The following is a 20,712-nucleotide window of genomic DNA, read 5'->3' as shown; positions in this document are numbered from 1 at the left end:
TACTCTATTTTCATTATAAACTGAATATCTCAGTAAAACTGCAAGAGATAATGATGCTTGAAGATTCTCAACTTAATTTATGAATGTGACATAACGTTTCAATTTGAGTTAACCAAGAAAACTAAAAGCAATTTTAAAGTCTAAAGTCTGGATTTTCTGCTTGTTAGAGCTCAATCACATATACTGTTGCTGTTTGAAACCCTATACTTTAACAGTCATTTCACACATAATTGGCTTCCAAGCACTGTGATGTGTTGTGAATAGAAAACCAGAGTGAAGGACACAGTCAAAACATTACTGCAAACGTTCCATAAAGAAGAAAAAAAACTATAATTTATTCTCATGTCATTTTTCAATGATCACAATTATACCACACATTTACCTGGCTACAAGTGTGCCAACTACATATTACTTGAAATAAGACCATTGACATTGACTTGAAACAAATACAGGAGTTGGTTTCAAAGTTCACATTTACAATATTTAAACTGAAAATGATGTGTTTGAAACAAGTATGTATTCTACTGTACACAGAACCAGACTGAAAAGTATGCAGTTATACATATGTAAAACCTGATTTCACAATTGGAAAATGTACTGCCAAGTTATGAGTCCTGCTCACTGGCAATCATCCAATCCATAACTAGTTAAGTACAAGCATACAGAGTATGTGTGGGCACTGAAATGAGCCGGCATTGTTAAAACATGAAATGAAGCCTGAGCTCAAGTTTGAACAATTTTGAGCTGCAACAGAGAACTATAGACAGCTCATAACAAATTTCTTGCCACAACAAAGTTACATGAATCTAATTGGAAACTGTTTAAGGCTTTTGTTGAGAAACGTTAACATTGTACAATACCTAATGTGTGGAAAATAAAGGATTATGTAAACATAAATATGCAAAATCTTATGAAAAAGGGTTTACCAGTATTACATTGGAAGAACTCCTGATGCATTGCAGAGTAAATGTTGGCTGCAACATATCACAGCTTGTCTTCATAGCCTCTTGGAATAAAATAATCCTTTGCAACTAAAATGATGGCAAAGGAAACTGCAAATGGTCCTTTGTTTTGGAATGGTGATACAATCTTGGCTTTAAAAGCTTAGATGATCCATACTGTAAACGGTATAGGTCAGGTAGTCCAGTCCTTAGCTAATGTATCGATCTATCTCAACATTGGTTCCCTTAGAATATGCAGGTAGAAGATGTATGCATTCAGTCCAAGTTATCTTTATCAAATGCCACTTCACCATCTTGTTTTGAAGGAATGTGTCATTATATTTGGTAAATCAGTGGTTGTAGTTGAAGTCGTATGTGCATGTGTGGAATTTGCCGTAAGTTCTGAATGTATCTGTGACATTTGTAGAAAGTCCTGAACGATAAATCTAATGGCTGGTTTATCAAATCTAGACCGGCAAGAAGTAGGATTACAATACATTTCTGTACTGTACATTCAATTCAACATGTCTTCCCCTGAGGGAGTCCAAGTATCCTGATCTGCATGGGTTGGAATCACTGCATAACAGAACAGAAATATGAAAATAATTGAACATTTTCACAGGGTGAACTAAGAAAACTAGGAACTAAGAAAGATAATTGCACAGTAATCTCATACAAAAGTGCTTCTGGATCTGGAAGAGGGTGACATCATGAAAAACAGATGAAAAAAATATAAACAAAATTGACATTGGTTAAAATTCTTTACAAAATGCTATTTGTTCGGGTAACAAAGTTGTGAAAAATATTCCTATCGTCCTCATAAAAATGCCACATTGAACGAGGCAAGTATATTATACCACATGGGGTACTGTAGCTAGATCAGTATTTCTCAACCTCTGGTCTAAGGGCCAGGAACAGTCCCTGGGATGTTGCTGACCGGTCCCTTTGATGTTTAATAACTGAAACTCATTTTAGTCAGTTCTCATTTTAGTCACTTTTAATGTAAGCTGCCTTCCAACAAGGTAAGAACCATAGCTTGCTGGCCCCTGGTATGAATAAGGTTGAGAAACACTGCTGTAGATTGTGTTAGTTGTATATTATACAGTGGTGACCGACAGGAAGGCGTTATGTACTTTGGCCCTGGGGTCATCAGGGGTTTTGGCCCCATGAGTCATCAGTTCCTGAATGGTCATCCAGTTGTCCAGGATCTTCTTGTTGCGCTTCTTCATCATCTTCCTGTGGCTCAGTTCGATGATGCTGACCTCCTTGCGTCCTTCGCTGCTGCTCTGAGGACTCTCCCTCAGGCTTTCCAGCCTGCTCCGCTGCATGAACTCCCGTCTCCTCCGCTGTTCTTTAGCCCTGACCAGATGCTGCTTCCTCTCCTCTTTACTCCAGTACCGCCCCATCTTCATCTCAGACATAGCGTCGTCGTCCGTGGTCATCCCGCCGCTGCGCTCCTCCTTGATCTTGAGGGCGCGTTCCCGCAGGATCTTGTCCCTGATGGGTCTCTTTGTGATGTAGCGTGTGCCATCTGAACGGATCTTGACCTTCCACTCCATCTTGGGCTCGTTGGCGGGGATCAACTGGGGCTCCTTGACCACGCTGAGCAGGCTGAGCTGGCTCTGAGCGTACTCCACGGCCGAGCGCTGCTGGATCAGCTGCATGTAGCTCTGGTAGTGGTGGGCGTGTGCCGGGATGTTGGTGTTGGGCTGCCTATGCTGGGAGCTACGGGACGGGGAGAGGTAAGGGATCTGGGAAGCCCTGGGAGGATGCTGAGGCTTCACTTTCCCATTCCCACTCCTTTCATCGTCTGCCAGGGCAGTCTGGTCCGACTCGTAGCGGTTGGGGCTGTGGTCGGGGCTACTGGCCTTGCCTGGGATGGGGGCTCGGTGGAGTGACCGTTGTGTTGGGCTGGGGCTAGGACTGGGGCTGGCTGTGGCATGAAGGCTTGCCAGGCTGCTGTGGAGGTTCCTCTGGTTGGTGATGGTGACCATCCTCCTCTGGAGGGAGTGCTCGGGGGAGCGGTCCATGGCCAGCGGCGTGCTGCGCGAGCTCTCTGCCGTGTTGTAGGCGCTCGAGCTGTCCTTGTCTGACTTCTCCGGTTTCTCTTGGCGCTCGTTGATGTCAGCCAGCTTGCCCCTGCTGGGCGAGTCCCTGCTGCCTCGGAGGAAGCTTTGGTCCTTGGGCACGGGGCGGCCGGTTATGGGAGACACCTGCGGCACCTGGTCTCTCTGGGTCCCCCCCGGTCCCTTGCGGAGCTTGTGGGCCTGCATGATGTTCTGGCACTCAAGCTCAATGCTGCAGAGCTCCTCGTTGAGCATGCGGAGCTCATGCTGCACACCGCCAGCCGGCTCTCCCAGACTACACTCGATGGTGCTGTGTCTGCTGTAGAACAGGTCGTACTCCCCGCTGTTACGGATTTGACACTTCAGCTCCAGGAGCTGCTGGAAGCGGTCACCCTCCTCCACCTCCAACTCCTCTTCCTCATCTTCTTCATCCAGACGATGATGTCCAGTGTCCTGTCTATCCCTCAGGCACTGGGACAGTCGTCTCTGGATGTGGGTTAGAAGGGCATTGTGGTCAGACATCCCCAGTTCACTGTCCTTGTCCTGAGTTAGGGAGGAACAGGTGGCAGTGATGTCATCCTCTTCTGTTCCTCTGGGCTGAAAGAAAAATGTATATCACAAGTTTTTCAGTAAAAAAAGCTAAAAGACGGTCTACATCAGGGGTATTCAACTCTTACCCTACGAGGTCCGAAGCCTGCTGGTTTTCTGTTCTACCTGATAATTAATTGTACACACCTGGTGTGCCAGGTCTAAATTGGTCCTTGATTAGATTTTAAAAAGCAGTGAAACTGACTTCGAGGTCCAGAGTTGACTGCAGGAAAACTATCTGTGTCAACAGTGTGATAAAATTAACATACTACTGTGTCTGTAAAAAAATATCTGTAAAAAAACAACTTGAAGTGCATAGGTCTCTTGTGTACAACTTTGTGGAAACTGGGAATTTTAGAACAAAGGAAATGATATTCGTAACTATTTGGCAGTTTCTGAAATTTCTGAAGTCTGAAATAGTTTTGAAAAAGTCAGTGCTTTGGGTTCTCCACTGGGATTCCCTCCATTCTTGTGGAGTTCTGTACCACTACTCTGCTACGCTGGGAATTGTTGTTTCTTCCCCATGCTTTGCAGTCTTTTGAACTTCCCTATCTACACATTTACATATTTGCTAATCTCAAAACAAAACCTAAGATTTTAAATTGTGGTCACCAATCTTTGGGGTTCAAAATGCTCCTCACCCTCTTCCTTATTAATACAGCTTTCAAACTATATTATTAGATATTGCCATCAGATTTGAAAGAACCTCAATACACAGTTTGGTATAATCTCATCCGCTCCACCTAACGTTACTGATTATCTCAAGCTACAACAGCCTTTCTCTTATAACCAGTAATGACCGTCATACAGTCAGTCTTTTCATAGTCATGTAGCAGCCTTATGCCTTAAGTATACACTCTGAGATTGTTGGTTACCATGGTCTACTCTTTGGTTTGACCCTATGTTTGACCCTATGGTTGTGGGACCTTACCTGTTCCTCAGGTAAAAGCTCTGTATACAAAATGAGAGAATAAACCCTTTGGTCTGTCCCTGTGGGTCTCACCTGCTCCTGTTCCTCCTGTAGTGCTTCCAGCTCCATCTCTTCTCTCTGCTGCTCCTCCAACATCTCCATCTTCAACTGCTCCAGGAACTCACTGTGTTCATCATCCAACCACGCCTCCTCTAGCTAGAGATAGAAAGGGAGAGATGGGGGGGATAGAGCAAGGGAGAGTGAAATAAAGATGGAGAGAAAAGAGAGAGAAGGATTAAAACCAGAATATGAGAAGCCCTGGCTTACACCAACTGGCCAATCGAGATCCACAATAAGACACACGTCATGGAGTTTGTGTTGCAATAGCTGAAAGCATTATAAAACTGTTGATAGATCATTAACAACGTCCCCATCAAGTATCCCTTCCTGACCTTACATATAGATGAAGTCAATATATTTCAATGAACAGAGGATCTTGACCTCTGATCTGGTTCCTCAATGTCATTCATCAGCTCTTTGTCTGCTTGTCTCAAACCAAATGGGATCCATATCACAGCCAAGACTTTAGATGTATTATGAGAGGCGTATTAAATTACCAAAAGGGGAAGGTAGAGAGTCTATTATGGCTCATTGCTCATCTGCCGTACTTAGTGGCTCATACCCATAAGTGTGCACGCACGCATAGGGCTGTTACGGTGACCGAATTATCGCCACACCGGTAGTCACAAGGCAGTCACGGTAACTAGGCTTTTCCAGAACTGCGCTCTGATGCCGCTGATGTATGTAAACTTCTGGAATTGTGATACAGTGAATTATAAGTGAAATAGTCTGTCTGTAAACAAGTGTTGGAAAAATTACTTGTGACATGCACAAAGCAGATGTCCGAACTGACTTGCCAAAACTATAGTTTGTTAACAAGAAATTTGTGGAGTGGTTGAAAAATGAGTTTTAATGACTCCAACCTAAGTGTGTAAAATTCTGACATCAACTGTATTTAATACATTTTAGAATAAGCCTGTAATGTAACAAAATGTGGAAAAAGGGAAGGGGTCTGAATACTTTCCGAATACACTATACCTTACGAAACGTAACATAATAGGAGTGTCCCTGATTTACTTTTACTATGTTATAACTACCCCTGAGTCCAGGTTGCACCCGTTCCCGACAGGTGCATGATAATGGAATTCTAAATCAAAACTAATTTCACATACAGTATATATTATTTATGTAAAGACTAGATTAAATTGAGAATAGTCTGATGTAGGGCTGGGCAGTATAACGTATTTTAGTATATACCGGTGTTGACGCATGGACCAGTTTGGGTTTTTACTTCACCTTCTATAATGGTATTTCAATGTTTGGTTTGTTAAATGTGATACGCAATTCATTCGGGTGTAATGTTTGTTTTTATAGTTTACTCTGTTTGCTACTTGAGTTGCCTTTCTTCCTCCTCCTACTGCATACCACTTCCAACTCCAAGCCCTGCCCCGTCACTCAAGGAGAGAGCAGTTGCTCGACCACGGAGTCACAAACACTTTCTTGTCATTCACTCTGCAGTCTGCATTGTCAGATGGATGCAACAAGATGTTGAATACAATTGTCACGACTTCCAGCGAAGTCGGCTCCTCTCCTTGTTCTGGCGGCGTTCGGTGATCGACGTCACTGGCTTTCTAGCCATCGCCACTCCATTTCTCATATGTCCATTTGTTTTGTCTTGTTCCATACACACCTGGTTTTCATTCCCCAAACAATCTACATGTATTTAGTCCTCTGTTCCCCATCATGTCTTTGTGTATAATAGTTTGATTGTTATGTCGTTGTTGTTACGCGCTTTACTTTTTTTTTGCTATGTTCCGTGTTTTGGGTACGTTTGATTGTTTAAGTGCTTCTTTTTGGAAAGGAATAAAAAGTGCCTGTTACTACACTCTGCTCTCCCGCACCTGACTTCGCCTCCAGTACACCCCTTAACAACAATGCTGCTTTCTACAAGCGTTCTACAATTACACTATAGTTTTGTGTATCTTCCTGTCAGCTAAATGTACTAAGAGTCATAGCAAATGTAGATAGCTAATACAGCAGCGCTTCCCATACTAGAGGTTGCGACCCCATGTGGGTTCGCCTGATATGAAATGGGGTCGTGGGACACTCTCCGAAATCCTGGATAATGAAAAATATACATACAAAAAAAAATTGTCGGAAGTTTACATACACTTAGGTTGGAGTCAGTAAAACTTGTTTTTCAACCACTCCACAAATTTCTAGTTAAACAAACTATAGTTTGGGCAAGTCGGTTAGGATATCTACTTTGTGCATGACACAAGTAATTTTTCCAACAATTGTTTACAGACAGATTATTTCACTTATAATTCACTGTATCACAATTCCAGTGGGTCAGAAGTTTACATACACTAAGTTGACTGTGCCTTTAAACAGCTTGGAAAATTCCAGAAAATGATGTCATGGCTTTAGAAGCTTCTGATAGGCTAATTGACATAATTTGAGTCAATTGGAGGTGTACCTGTGAATGTATTTCAAGGCCTACCTTCAAACTCAGTGCCTCTTTGCTTGACATCATGGGGAAATCAAAAGAAATCAGCCAAGACCTCAGAAAAGAAATTGTAGACCTCCACAAGTCTGGTTCATCCTTGGGAGCAATTTCCAAACACCTGAAGGTACAACGTTCATCTGTACAAACAACAGTACGTAAGTATAAACACCATGGGACCATGCAGCTGTCATACCGCTCAGGAAGGAGACACGTTCTGTCTCCTAGAGATGAACGTACTTTGGTGCGAAAAGTGCAAATCAATCCCAGAACAACAGCAAAGGACCTTGGGAAGATGCTAGAGGAAATAGGTACAAAAGTATCTATATCCACAGTAAAACGAGTCCTATATCGACATATCCTGAAAGGCCGCTCAGCAAGGAAGAAGCCACTGCTCCAAAACCGCCATAAAAAAGCCAGACTACAGTTTGCGCATGGGGACAAAGATTGTACTTTTTGGAGAAATGTCCTCTCGTGTGATGAAACAAAAATAGAACTGTTTGTCCATAATGACCATCGTTATGTTTGGAGGAAAAAGGGGGAGGCTTGCAAGCCGAAGAACACCATCCCAACCGTGAAGCACGGGGGTGGCAGCATCATGTTGTGGGGGTGCTTTGTTGCAGGAGGGACTGGTGCACTTCACAAGATAGATGGCATCATGAGGTATGAAAATGATGGGGATATATTGAAGCAACATCTCAAGACATCAGTCAGGAAGTCAAAGCTTAGTCGCAAATGGGTCTTCCAGAAGGACAATGACACCAAGCATACTTCCAAAGTTGAGGCAAAATGGCTTAAGGACAACAAAGTCAAGGTATTGGAGTGGCCATCACAAAGCCCTGACCTCAACCCTACAGAAAATGTGTGGGCAGAACTGAAAAAGCATGTGCGAGCAAGGAGGCCTACAAACCTGACTCAGTTACACCAGCTCTGTCAGGAGGAATGGGCCAAATTTCACCCAACTTATTATGGGAAGCTTGTGGAAGGCTACCCGAAATGTTTGACCTAAGTTCTTAACCTGTTGGGGCTAGGGGGCAGTATTTGCACGGCCGGATAAAAAACGTACCCGATTTAATCTGGTTACTACTCCTGCCCAGTAACTAGAATATGCATATAATTATTGGCTTTGGATAGAAAACACCCTAAAGTTTCTAAAACTGTTTGAATGGTGTCTGTGAGTATAACAGAACTCATTTGGCAGGCCAAAACCTGAGAAGATTCCTTACAGGAAGTGGCCTGTCTGACCATTTCTTGCCCTCCTTGATCATCTCTAACAAATACAGGGGATCTCTGGCATGACGTGACACTTCCTACGGCTCCCATGGGCTCTCAGAAGGCGGGAAAAAGCTGAACGATGTAATTCCATCCCCAGGCTGAAACACATTAGCGCGTTTGGCGAGTGCTCTATCAGAGGGCCATTAGACTGAGGCTCGTGCATGAGGGGATAGCATGTTTTTACTTTCACTCTCTTTGTAATAAAAAACGATTTCCCGGTCGGAATATTATCGCTTTTTTTACGAGAAAAATGGCCTAAAAATTGATTTTAAACAGCGGTTGACATGCTTCGAAGTACGCTAATGGAATATTTAGAATTTTTTTGTCACGAAATGCGCCGTGCTCATAACCCTTATTTACCCTTTCGGATAGTGTCTTGAACGCACGAACAAAACGCCGCTATTTGGATATAACAATGGATTATTTGGGACCAAACCAACATTTGTTATTGAAGTAGAAGTCCTGGGAGTGCATTCTGACGAAGACAGCAAAGGTAATAACATTTTTCTTATAGTAAATCTGACTTTGGTGAATGCTAAACTTGCTGGGTGTCTAAATAGTTAGCCCTGTGATGCCGGGCTATCTACTTAGAATATTGCAAAATGTGCTTTCACCGAAAAGCTATTTTAAAATTGGACATATCGAGTGCATAGAGGAGTTCTGTATCTATAATTCTTAAAATAATTGGTATGTTTTTTGTGAACGTTTATCGTGAGTAATTTAGTAAATTCACCGGCAGTGTTCGGTGGGAATGCTAGTCACATGCTAATGTAAATATAGCAAATATAAAGTAAATATATATATATATATATATAATATATAATAAGTAAATATAGATATTCACATACCTTAGAAATGCTATTACTTCAATTTCTCAAACATATGACTATTTTACAGCATTTTAAAGACAAGACTCTCGTTAATCTAACCACACTGTCCGATTTCAAAAAAGGCTTTACAACGAAAGCAAAACATTAGATTATGTCAGCAGAGTACCGAGCCAGAAATAATCAGACACCCATTTTTCAAGCTAGCATATAATGTCACATAAACCCAAACCACAGCTAAATGCAGCACTAACCTTTGATGATCTTCATCAAATGACAACCCTAGGACATTATGTTATACAATACATGCATGTTTTGTTCAATCAAGTTCATATTTATATCAAAAACCAGCTTTTTACATTAGCATGTGACGTTCAGAACTAGCATACCCCCCCGCAAACTTCCGGTGAATTTACTAAATTACTCACGATAAACGTTCACAAAAAACATAACAATTATTTTAAGAATTATAGATACAGAACTCCTTTATGCACTCGCTATGTCCGATTTTAACCTGTTAGGGCTAGGGGGCAATATTGACACGGCTGGATAAAAAACGTACCCGATTTAATCTGGTTACTACTCCTGCCCAGTAACTAGAATATGCATATAATTATTGGCTTTGGATAGAAAACACCCTAAAGTTTCTAAAACTGTTTGAATGGTGTCTGTGAGTATAACAGAACTCCTATGGCAGGCCAAAACCTGAGAAGATTTCAAGCAGGAAGTGGCCTGTCTGAGAAGTTGTGTTTCATCTTGGCTCTTTTTATTGAAGAGTGAGGATCTGTGCAATAACGTGACACTTCCTACGTCTTCCATAGGGTCTCAGAGCCCGGGAAAAAGTTGAACGATATCGAGGCAGGCTCTGGCTGAAACACTTTATCGCTTTTGGCAAGTGGCCACTCAGAGTACTATGGGCTTAGGCGCGCGCCCGCTTCGACCGAATGCTTTCTTTTCCTCTGTCTGTTTATCTAAACGCAGATTCCCGGTCGGAATATTATCGCTTTTTTTATGAGAAAAATGGCATAAAAATTGATTTTAAACAGCGGTTGACATGCTTCGAAGTACGGTAATGGAATATTTAGAATTCTTTTGTCACGAATTGCGCCATGCTCGTCACCCTTATTTACCCTTTAGGATAATGTCTAGAACGCACAAACAAAACGCCGCTGTTTGGATATAACGATGGATTATTTTGAACCAAACCAACATTTGTTATTGAAGTAGAAGTCCTGGGAGTGCATTCTGACAAAGACAACAAAGGTAAGAACATTTTTCTTATAGTAAATCTGACTTTGATGAGTGCTAAACCTGCTGGGTGTCTAAATAGCTAGCCCTGTGATGCCGGGCTATCTACTGAGAATATTGCAAAATGTGCTTTCACCGAAAAGCTATTTTAAAATCGGACATATCGAGTGCATAGAGGAGTTCTGTATCTATAATTCTTAAAATAATTGTTATGCTTTTTGTGAACGTTTATCGTGAGTAATTTAGTAAATTCACCGGCAGTGTTCGGTGGGAATGCTAGTAACATGCTAATCACATGCTAATGTAAAAAGCTGTTTTTTGATATAAATATGAACTTGATTGAACAAAACATGCATGTATTGTATAACATAATGTCCTAGGGTTGTCATCTGATGAAGATCATCAAAGGTTAGTGCTACATTTAGCTGTGGTTTGGGTTTATGTGACATTATATGCTAGCTTGAAAAATGGGTGTATGATTATTTCTGGCTCGGTACTCTGCTGACATAATCTAATGTTTTGCTTTCATCGTAAAGCCTTTTTGAAATCGGACAGTGTGGTTAGATTAACGAGAGTCTTATCTTTAAAATGGTGTAAAATAGTCATATTTTTGAAAAATTGAAGTAATAGCATATCTAGGGATTTGAATAACGCGCCACAGGATTCAACTGGCTGTTGAGTAGGTGGGACGCGTCCCACCTAGCCCATAGAGGCTAACCAGCTCTGCTGACAACAATTGCATTACACTTTTTTGACGACGTTCACTGACACTGGCCGTATTCAACAGGTGTTGTACACTTTAGCTTAAGACATGTACCTAGCTAGCTAGGTAAACAACATGTAAGATCACACACGTCCTGTAACGTTAGCTAACAAGCCAGTCAGCTAACGTTAGCTAGTTAACCTGTTGGGGATAGGGGGCAGTATTTGCACGGCCGGATAAAAAACGTACCCAATTTAATCTGGTTACTACTCCTGCCCAGTAACTAGAATATGCATATAATTGTTTGATTTGGATAGAAAACACCCTAAAGTTTCTAAAACTGTTTGAATGGTGTCTGTGAGTATAACAGAACTCATTTGGCAGGCCAAAACCTGAGAAGATTCCAAACAGGAAGCGCTCTCTCTGACCATTTCATGGCCTTCTTGATCATCTCTAACCAAAACAGGGGAACTCTGGCATAACGTGACATTTTCTAATGCTCCCATAGGCTCTCAGAAGGCGCCAGAACGATGAATGGTGGCTTTGCAGGCCCTGGCTGAAAAACATTAGCGCATTTGGATAATGGTCGATCTGAGGACAACGAGACTGGAGGCGCGTGCACGAGCCGACACCATGTTTACTTTCTCTCTCTTTGAACGAAAACAACGACTCCCGGATGGAATATTTTCGCTTTTTTACGAGAAAAATAGCATAAAAATTGATTTTAAACAGCGGTTGACATGCTTCGAAGTACGGTAATGGAATATTTTGAATTTTTTTGTCACGAAACACGTCGGGCGCGTCACCCTTCTTTACCCTTCGGATAGTGTCTTGAACGCACGAACAAAACGCCGCTATTTGGATATAACTATGGATTATTTTGAACCAAACCAACATTTGTTATTGAAGTAGAAGTCCTGGGAGTGCATTCTGACGAAGAACAGCAAAGGTAATCAAACTTTTCTAATAGTAAATCAGAGTTTGGTGAGTACCACACTTGGTGGGTGTCAAAATAGCTAGCCTGTGATGGCCGGGCTATCTACTCAGAATATTGCAAAATGTGCTTTCACTGAAAAGCTATTTTAACCTCTATGGGCTAGGTGGGACGCTTGCGTCCCACCTACTCAACAGCCAGTTGAATCCTGTGGCGCGTTATTCAAATACCTTAGATATGATATTACTTCAATTTTTCAAAAATATGACTATTTTACACCATTTTAAAGATAAGACTCACGTTAATCTAACCACACTGTCCGATTTCAAAAAGGCTTTACAACGAAAGCAAAACATTAGATTATGTCAGCAGAGTACCGAGCCAGAAATAATCAGACACCCATTTTTCAAGCTAGCATATAATGTCACATAAACCCAAACCACAGCTAAATGCAGCACTAACCTTTGATGATCTTCATCAGATGACAACCCTAGGACATTATGTTATACAATACATGCATGTTTTGTTCAATCAAGTTCATATTTATATCAAAAACCAGCTTTTTACATTAGCATGTGACTAGCATTCCCACCGAACACTGCCGGTGAATTTACTAAATTACTCACGATAAACGTTCACAAAAAGCATAACAATTATTTTAAGAATTATAGATACAGAACTCCTCTATGCACTCGATATGTCCGATTTTAAAATAGCTTTTCGGTGAAAGCACATTTTGCAATATTCTCAGTAGATAGCCCGGCATCACAGGGCTAGCTATTTAGACACCCAGCAGGTTTAGCACTCATCAAAGTCAGATTTACTATAAGAAAAATGTTCTTACCTTTGTTGTCTTCGTCAGTATGCACTCCCAGGACTTCTACTTCAATAACAAATGTTGGTTTGGTCCAAAATAATCCATCGTTATATCCAAACAGCGGCGTTTTGTTCGATGCGTTCTAGACACTATCCTAAAGGCTAAATCAGGGTTACGAGCATGGCGCAATTCGTGACAAAAGAATTCTAAATATTCCATTACCGTACTTCGAAGCATGTCAACCGCTGTTTAAAATCAATTTTTATGCCATTTTTCTCATAAAAAAACGATAATATTCCGACCGGGAATCTGCGTTTAGATAAACAGACAAAGGAAAACAAAGCATTCGGTCGAAGCGGGCACGCGCCTAAGCCCATAGTACTCTGAGTGGCCACTTGCCAAAAGCGATAAAGTGTTTCAGCCAGAGCCTGCCTCGATATCGTTCAACGTTTTCCCGGGCTCTGAGACCCTATGGAAGACGTAGGAAGTGTCACGTTATTGCACAGATCCTGAGTCTTCAATAAAAAGAGCCAAGATGAAACACTACTTCTCAGACAGGCCACTTCCTGCTTGAAATCTTCTCAGGTTTTGGCCTGCCATAGGAGTTCTGTTATACTCACAGACACCATTCAAACAGTTTTAGAAACTTTAGGGTGTTTTCTATCCAAAGCCAATAATTATATGCATATTCTAGTTACTGGGCAGGAGTAGTAACCAGATTAAATCGGGTACGTTTTTTATCCAGCCGTGTCAATACTGCCCCCTATCCCCAACAGGTTAGGCTGTTTTCTTGTTATCCAGAGGTAAAAAAATCATCGGCCAGAGCGTCAAGTGTGCGTTCTGAATGCTCCGAGAGCGAAATGAGATTGGTGGGGCTAAAGCTTAAGAACGATGGTGAATGGGTGTAGACTCTTCACTAGATACCAAAACATTCAAGGGCCATTTTCCAAAAGTGAGGTTGCAAGTTTATCAACTTTCAAAGCAGAATTACTTTCTCATTGTTCCAAAAAAAATGCAGTGTATGAAATACCATTTGTAGCGCTGAGTCTCTACTTTTATCCAATGTAAAAAACACAATTTCAAATTTTGCTACGTAAGACCGAATCCGGGTGGTGAGCCACACATTGTTCAATCTCACGATTCCCGAGCATGAAAGGGCACAGGGGATGTTCAGTGCGCTGCGTGGCTATAATGAAGAAAATCCGATTCCATGGGATTGAATGGTGGGCTTTTGCATCGATGGGGCTCCATCTAAAGCGGGACAGCGGGCAGGCCTCTGCACTCTATTTATGAATGTGTCTCCCTCTGCCATATGGACACATTGTATGATACACCGAGACCAACTGGCTGCAAAAGAGCTGAGCACAGAACACAGAGATATACTGCAGCAGGTAACTTTGAATGTAAAATGGATGTAAAAAAAGACAGAATTGGTTGACTTTCTGTGTAATGAAAAGAAAATGTGCCTCCTTGCCTATGTAACAGACATATTTGGGAAACTGAAAGAACTGAACTCAAGCATGCAGGGGAAATACAAAAACGTTGTATAACAGAGAACCGTTATTGGAGAGAGAGTCTTTCAAAAGTGAACCATGCCCCCATCCCTCGGCTGTGCATGTTTCTAACAGAAAACAGCATCAGTAACTGTCCCACACCAGTGATGACTGCTCACCTCCAACGCTTGGAAGAGCACTTTGTGACCTACTGAATGTGATCCTGGCTCAGTTGACATGCCGGTAAGTGAAATCGAACAGCTGATTGAGCTGTCATGTGAACGAATGTATTCACGGGTCACTACGGAGGAGTTTTGATTCTTAGACTCAAAGGGAATACCCTGCCGTCTCCCTCTGAGCATTAATGCTCCGTTCAAAACAACTGGGAACTCGGAACTGGGAATTCTGAAATCTCCTACTTCCGACTTCAGTGCGTTCAAGACAACTGGGAACTCTGAGAAAAAAATGAGATCTGACTGGGGAACTCATGTCTCTTTCTAGAGCTCCGACATTCTGACCTGAAGATCCACTGACGTCATGATTTTACCTTGTATTTTTCAGACTTCCCAGTTGTCTTGAAATCACCATAAAATTCATCATACCCTTCGCCAGCTCATATCTGTGTAAAGCTGGATTCAGTGATCTTGTCTACATTAAAACCAAATATCGATCAAGGTACGATGTGACCGCAGAGATGAGGTGCGCATGACCAAGCCCCCTGACTTTGAGAAGCTCTGACGCGACATGCATCAAGCACACCCATCTCATTAGTGTTGGTTAGATAAGATACATTATGTTAGACTAATTTGCAATGACTGCCATAGACCCAAATTAAAAGATAAACATTGGCTGTTAATTACATCCTAATTTTTTTCACATGGTTTGGGTTTTCAGATATCAAAATGCGCTTGTGGGACAAAAGGTTTGGGAACCCCTGTAATATAGCCTGGTAACAGTGCTGGTGTAGGCCTAGATAAGCATATTGTTTGTGCAACGGTATCTTAAATGAGAGAGGAATAGGTGAAACATGAATATTTTTGCTAGCTGGCTAGATACATGAGGTAAGAAAACAACATGGGATGTAACATCTAATTAGGGTCCCCTGGAAACATTGACCAACACTTTGGTTCCAACCCTGTCAATAATTCCTCCTTGGCTTTTTCATTCATTGTCATAAACATTCAAGGTGCTGCCCACTATATTACAACTATGAAATTAGAATAGTCCCGTGTATCTCAGTTGGTAGAGCATTGCGCTTCCAATGCCAGGGTTGTGGGTTTGACTGCCACAGGGGGACCAGTATTATTATTTTTTTATTTCACCTTTATTTAACCAGGTAGGTTCTCATTTACAACTGCGACCTGGCCAAGATAAAGCAAAGCAGTGTGACAGAAACAACAACACAGAGTTACACATGGAATAAACATGCGTACAGTCAATAACACAATAGAAGAAAAATAAAGTCTATATACAGTGTGTGCAAATGGCATGAGGAGGTATGGCAATAAATAGGCCATAGTAGCAAGTAATTACAATTTAGCAGATTAACACTGGAGTGATAGATGAGCAGATGATGATGAGCAGATGATGATGTGCAAGTAGAAATACTGGTGTGCAAAAGAGCAGCAAAGTAAATAAAAATAATATGGGGATGAGGTAGGTAGATTGGGTGGGCTATTTACAGATGGACTATGTACAGCTGCAGCGATCGGTAAGCTGCTCAGATAGCTGATGTTTAAAGTTAGTGAGGGAAATGTAAGTCTCCAGCTTCAGCAATTTTTGCAATTCGTTCCAGTCACTGGCAGCAGAGAACTGGAAGGAAAGGCGGCCAAAGTAGGTGTTGGCTTTGGGGATGACCAGTGAGATATACCTGCTGGAGCGCGTGCTATGGGTGGGTGTTGTTATCGTGACCAGTGAGCTGAGATAAGGTGGAGCCTCACCTAGCATAGACTTATAGATGACCTGGAGCCAGTGGGTCTGGCGACAAATATGTAGCGAAGGCCAGCCGACTAGAGCATACAGGTCGCAGTGGTGGGTGGTATAAGGCGCTTTGGTAACAATGGCACTGTGATAGACTGCATCCAATTTGCTGAGTAGAGTATTGGAAGCTATTTTGTAGATGACATCGCCGAAGTCGAGGATCGGTAGGATAGTCAGTTTTACTAGGATAAGTTTGGCGGCATGAGTGAAGGAGGCTTTGTTGCGAAATAGAAAGCCAATTCTAGATTTGATTTTGGATTGGAGATGTTTGATATGAGTCTGGAAGGAGAGTTTATAGTCTAGCCAGACACCTAGGTATTTGTAGTTGTCCACATATTCTAGGTCAGAACCGTCAAGAGTAGTGATGCTAGTCGGGCGGGCGGGTGCGGGCAGCGAACGGTTGAAAAGCATGCATTTGGTTTTGCTAGCATTTAAGAGCAGTTGGAGGCCACAGAAGGAGTGTTGTATAGCATTGAAGCTTGTTTGGAGGTTAGTTAACACAGTGTCCAAAGAAGGGCCAGATGTATACAGAATGGTGTCGTCTGCGTAGAGGTGGATCAGGGAATCACCCGCAGCAAGAGCGACATCGTTGATATATACAGAGAAAAGAGTCGGCCCGAGAATTGAACCCTGTGGCACCCCCATAGAGACTGCCAGAGGTCCGGGCCAGAGGTCCGGACAACAGGCCCTCCGATTTTACACACTGAACTCTGTCTGAGAAGTAGTTGGTGAACCAGGCGAGGCAGTCATTTGAGAAACCAAGGTTATTGAGTCTGCCAATAAGAATACGGTGATTGACAGAGTCGAAAGCCTTGGCCAGGTCGATGAATGCATGCCACAGTGTGGAAATGATGACACAATTCCCAGAACTACAGAAATTGTATAAAATTATGAAAATGATTTTTGTTTGAAGTTGGATTGAACAGTATAAAACAGTCAGAATGTAGAAAGCCCTATTGAAATCACTTATTTATGTGTTGCCACCCTAGGGTCATGAACTACTCATAAAGCATATATATAACTTTTATTAATCAAAAACATAAAATACTGTCAAATATCACTACACTGTATTTTTTAAATTTGTATATCGTGATATGATATTTTGGCCATATTGCCAAGCACTAGTCTGATGGGTTTATCATGAATGATGCCCAGCATGTGCTGTCTACGGCAAAAAACAGCGTTTGCATTGTTTTGCGACTTTTTTAAATCATAGTCACAAGCATCATGTAGCCTAGCCCATAGGCCTATATGTTTTGATAAGGTTTGTAGCACAACTAAAGTGGCCAAATCACTCTAAACTTAGCCTATAGGCTTAGGATCCCTGGAACAGGGTTGGAGAGCCCATAGCCTGCAGAGCCTAGTGAAACATATGTTCTTACAAGCCTAGTCATTGCGCAATCGCATGTGAAAACAGGGTTTTGACTGGCCACTACAGTATTTAAAAGAGGACCCCAGCTTTCTCATGTTGTTGTTCTTAAATTCTTAATTCTAAATTCAAAAAATGAAGCACTTTAATCCACTTTACAACCGGTGTAGCCTACCTGGCACAGGAAGCGCTTCCTCCATTCGCTATTTGACTGCAGGCTACGGATAACATGTTTTTTAAAATAAAATATTATTACACACATATAGTATATTAGTAGGCTATACGTGAAGCCCAAATTAAATTGAGAATAGTCTGATGGGTGAGAATATTATCAAGTGCTTGTCAAATTGTGAACGACAGACTAATGAAGCGGGTGCAGCCTGCGTAAGAAACAGAGCAGAGCACATGCCTTCCATGCAACTTTTTTCAAATCATCCTTTGAGTCACATCATGCTGCCTTAGAATGTGTTAGATATCAAATCAAATAAACAATGGATTTGTAGTGATGGTGTAGGCTATATAAATAGATTTATCCGACTTCTTAAAATGTAGACGTTTCAAAGGTCCGCATCAGTGGCTTGTAGGCCATGCGTGGAAGCCCAGAGATGCTAAACAAGTTTATGTTAAGTAACGGTCAATTACTGTGAGACCTGGAGTTATTCACTTGACAGTTACCAGCTGACAAAAACTTCATGACCGCCACAGCCCTACGCACGCACGTGCACGCACACACACCATTCGCCATGGCCTTGGGCCTGAACTCACTGCATATTAGCATGCCATTAGTTTTTATGGCGTACTGTTGGAAGTCAATTACAGCGGCCGGCACTATATAAAAATAACACATGATGTGAGGTGGTGTTTATACAGGGACATGTAGCAGCCTTGCAATGTTTCATCTAAGAAACCTAAGTGGTATATTTTCAGCCTTAGGGCTGTGTTTTTGGGTGTTACGTATGTTAACTCAGGATGTCATGAATAAAAAGACCTCTAATGACTGGTGTATTGATCCTATGGACCTACAGTATGGACCTGTGCTTACCGTTAAAGGAATAGTTTACGATACATTTCTCCGGATTAGTAAACTATTAGGATTGGGGTAAAAAAAAAAAATGAAAACAATCCCATCAGTGGATGTAAGCTCAACTGTATCTCAGGTCTGGCGACCAGCACGATGTTCCTACAGTAGTGCGTGTGTGTGTGTGTGTGTGTGTGTGTGTGTGTGCACGTGTGAGAGCTCACCTGTATCTCGGGCCTGGCGACCAGCAGTACGATGTTCCTTGTGTCTTCACTGGAGAGCACAGCTACAGCCTCCTCTCTGTCCTGCACATCCTGACCATTGATCTGTGGAAACAACACACACTGTTATTCATACACAAACACACTGGAGAGACACTGCCGGAGAGAGAGAGAGAGAGAGAGAGAGAGAGAGAGAGAGAGAGAGAGAGAGAGAGAGAGAGAGAGAGAGAGAGAGAGAGAGAGAGAGAGAGAGAGAGAGAAGAGAGAGAGAGAGAGAGAGAGAGAGAGAGAGAGAGAGAGAGAGAGAGAGAGAGAGAGAGAGAGAGAGAGAGAGAGAGAGAGAGAGAGAGAGAGAGAGAGAGAGAGAGAGAGAGAGAGAGAGAGAGAGAGAGAGAGAGCAGTTACAACCTGAAGTGGAGGCAGGAGTCACAATATACAGTATATCACACACTGTCCTGTTATAACTCGCACGCGCAAATACACGCGCTAGAACACACACACACACACATAGGGAAGGGCCACTTTCCTTTTTGTTTTCTTTTTTTATCTCAGTCGAACACTGTAGAAAGAGCCCAGCTGGCAGACAACTAAAGGCACTGCAACACAAGACAGTCTCCTCCTTCCTGTGGATCTGCACCCTATGGGTCCAATCAGTATTTCATAGCAGGTCAGGCTGGCTGGATTGATCGTGAATGGGACAGTGGTCTATGGACCGATCGTCTGCACTAGAAATGCTCTGCTCCTGAAAGCAACACACATTCATACATACAGACGCCCCACACAATTAACTGAGCCGTGCCAGGGGGGCATCCGTCTTCCTCTGACCAGAGTAATGGCCTTGTCAGCATGGGATAATAGTAAAGGGTGCTTGGGGTGGAGGCATGGATCACAACCACTAACCCGAACCCCTCGCTTTGCCTCGTAGCTCAATACAATCACACAACGCATTATGACCTGCACCGCACGAAAGACACGTGCACACACATGGACAAGGCGCCATGCGGCAGACAATTAGGGAAGCAGCTAGCCCCGGCCGTACATTATCTCTCACCAAACCGTGCAACAACAACAAAAACTGTGCTTACCCTATGCTTTCTTCCTCTCATGACTGCACTGTCTGTCTGTCTGTCTGTCTGTCTGTCTGTCTGTCTGTCTGTCTGTCTGTCTGTCTGTCTCTCTCTCGCTCTCTCTCGCGCTCTCTCTCTCGGACTCATTAAACCTTATTCAGAAACACATCACTCTGTTGTTCTGAGAGTTCACTCTGACTGAAAACAGACCACTCTCTAAAAGACATTACCGTCTACTGCCATTCTCCTCAAAAGCATTTCTCCACTCTCTCCAGCACTCTCACTCACATTACTGTAACAACCTTGTGCCTCTGCCTCCCAAAACCATTACTGCTCTCAGTCTCTACAGAACACTTACACTTAATACCAGTGATCACCAATCTTCCCGAGCCGAGATCCCATTCTGAGATCTACCGCTCAGATTTTGATTTTTAAACATGACTTAAAAAACGTAAGCCTATACAACCTTAACCTCCCAAAACATGACTATCCCTCTCTCTCCACGAAGCCCTCAATCTGCCTCTCCCCAAATATATGACCTTACTTTATCCCTACCTCCCAAAACACCAACCTCTCTAGGATCCTGCACTCGATTACACCTTAAAACATCCCCCTTTTCCACCCTTCACCTTACAAGAGAGCAAAGCTCACAACCCCCCTCCCTCTCCAATAACATCATAATGGTCCAT

At 42.4% G+C, this 20,712-nt stretch overlaps 1 protein-coding gene across 1 annotated transcript in view; it reads right to left on the bottom strand.

The window, feature by feature from the left end:
* Positions 1-311: 311 nt before the first annotated feature.
* The window catches only part of LOC106573087 (PDZ domain-containing RING finger protein 4), a 131,832-nt gene continuing 111,431 nt past the window's right edge, over positions 312-20,712 (bottom strand). The window contains exons 6-8 of the mRNA XM_014147779.2: positions 18,960-19,061; positions 4,599-4,721; positions 312-3,604 (exon numbers count right to left, since the gene is read on the bottom strand). Of these exons, the coding sequence (XP_014003254.2) occupies positions 2,039-3,604; positions 4,599-4,721; positions 18,960-19,061 (1,791 nt within the window). The 3' untranslated portion in view covers positions 312-2,038. The remainder of the gene's footprint in view (positions 3,605-4,598; positions 4,722-18,959; positions 19,062-20,712) is intronic.

Source organism: Salmo salar, chromosome ssa16 (genome assembly GCF_905237065.1).
Source record: "Salmo salar chromosome ssa16, Ssal_v3.1, whole genome shotgun sequence".
Lineage (NCBI taxonomy): Eukaryota > Metazoa > Chordata > Actinopteri > Salmoniformes > Salmonidae > Salmo > Salmo salar.
Note: the sequence above shows the minus strand (reverse complement) of the source record. Positions and strands in the feature narration are given on the sequence as shown.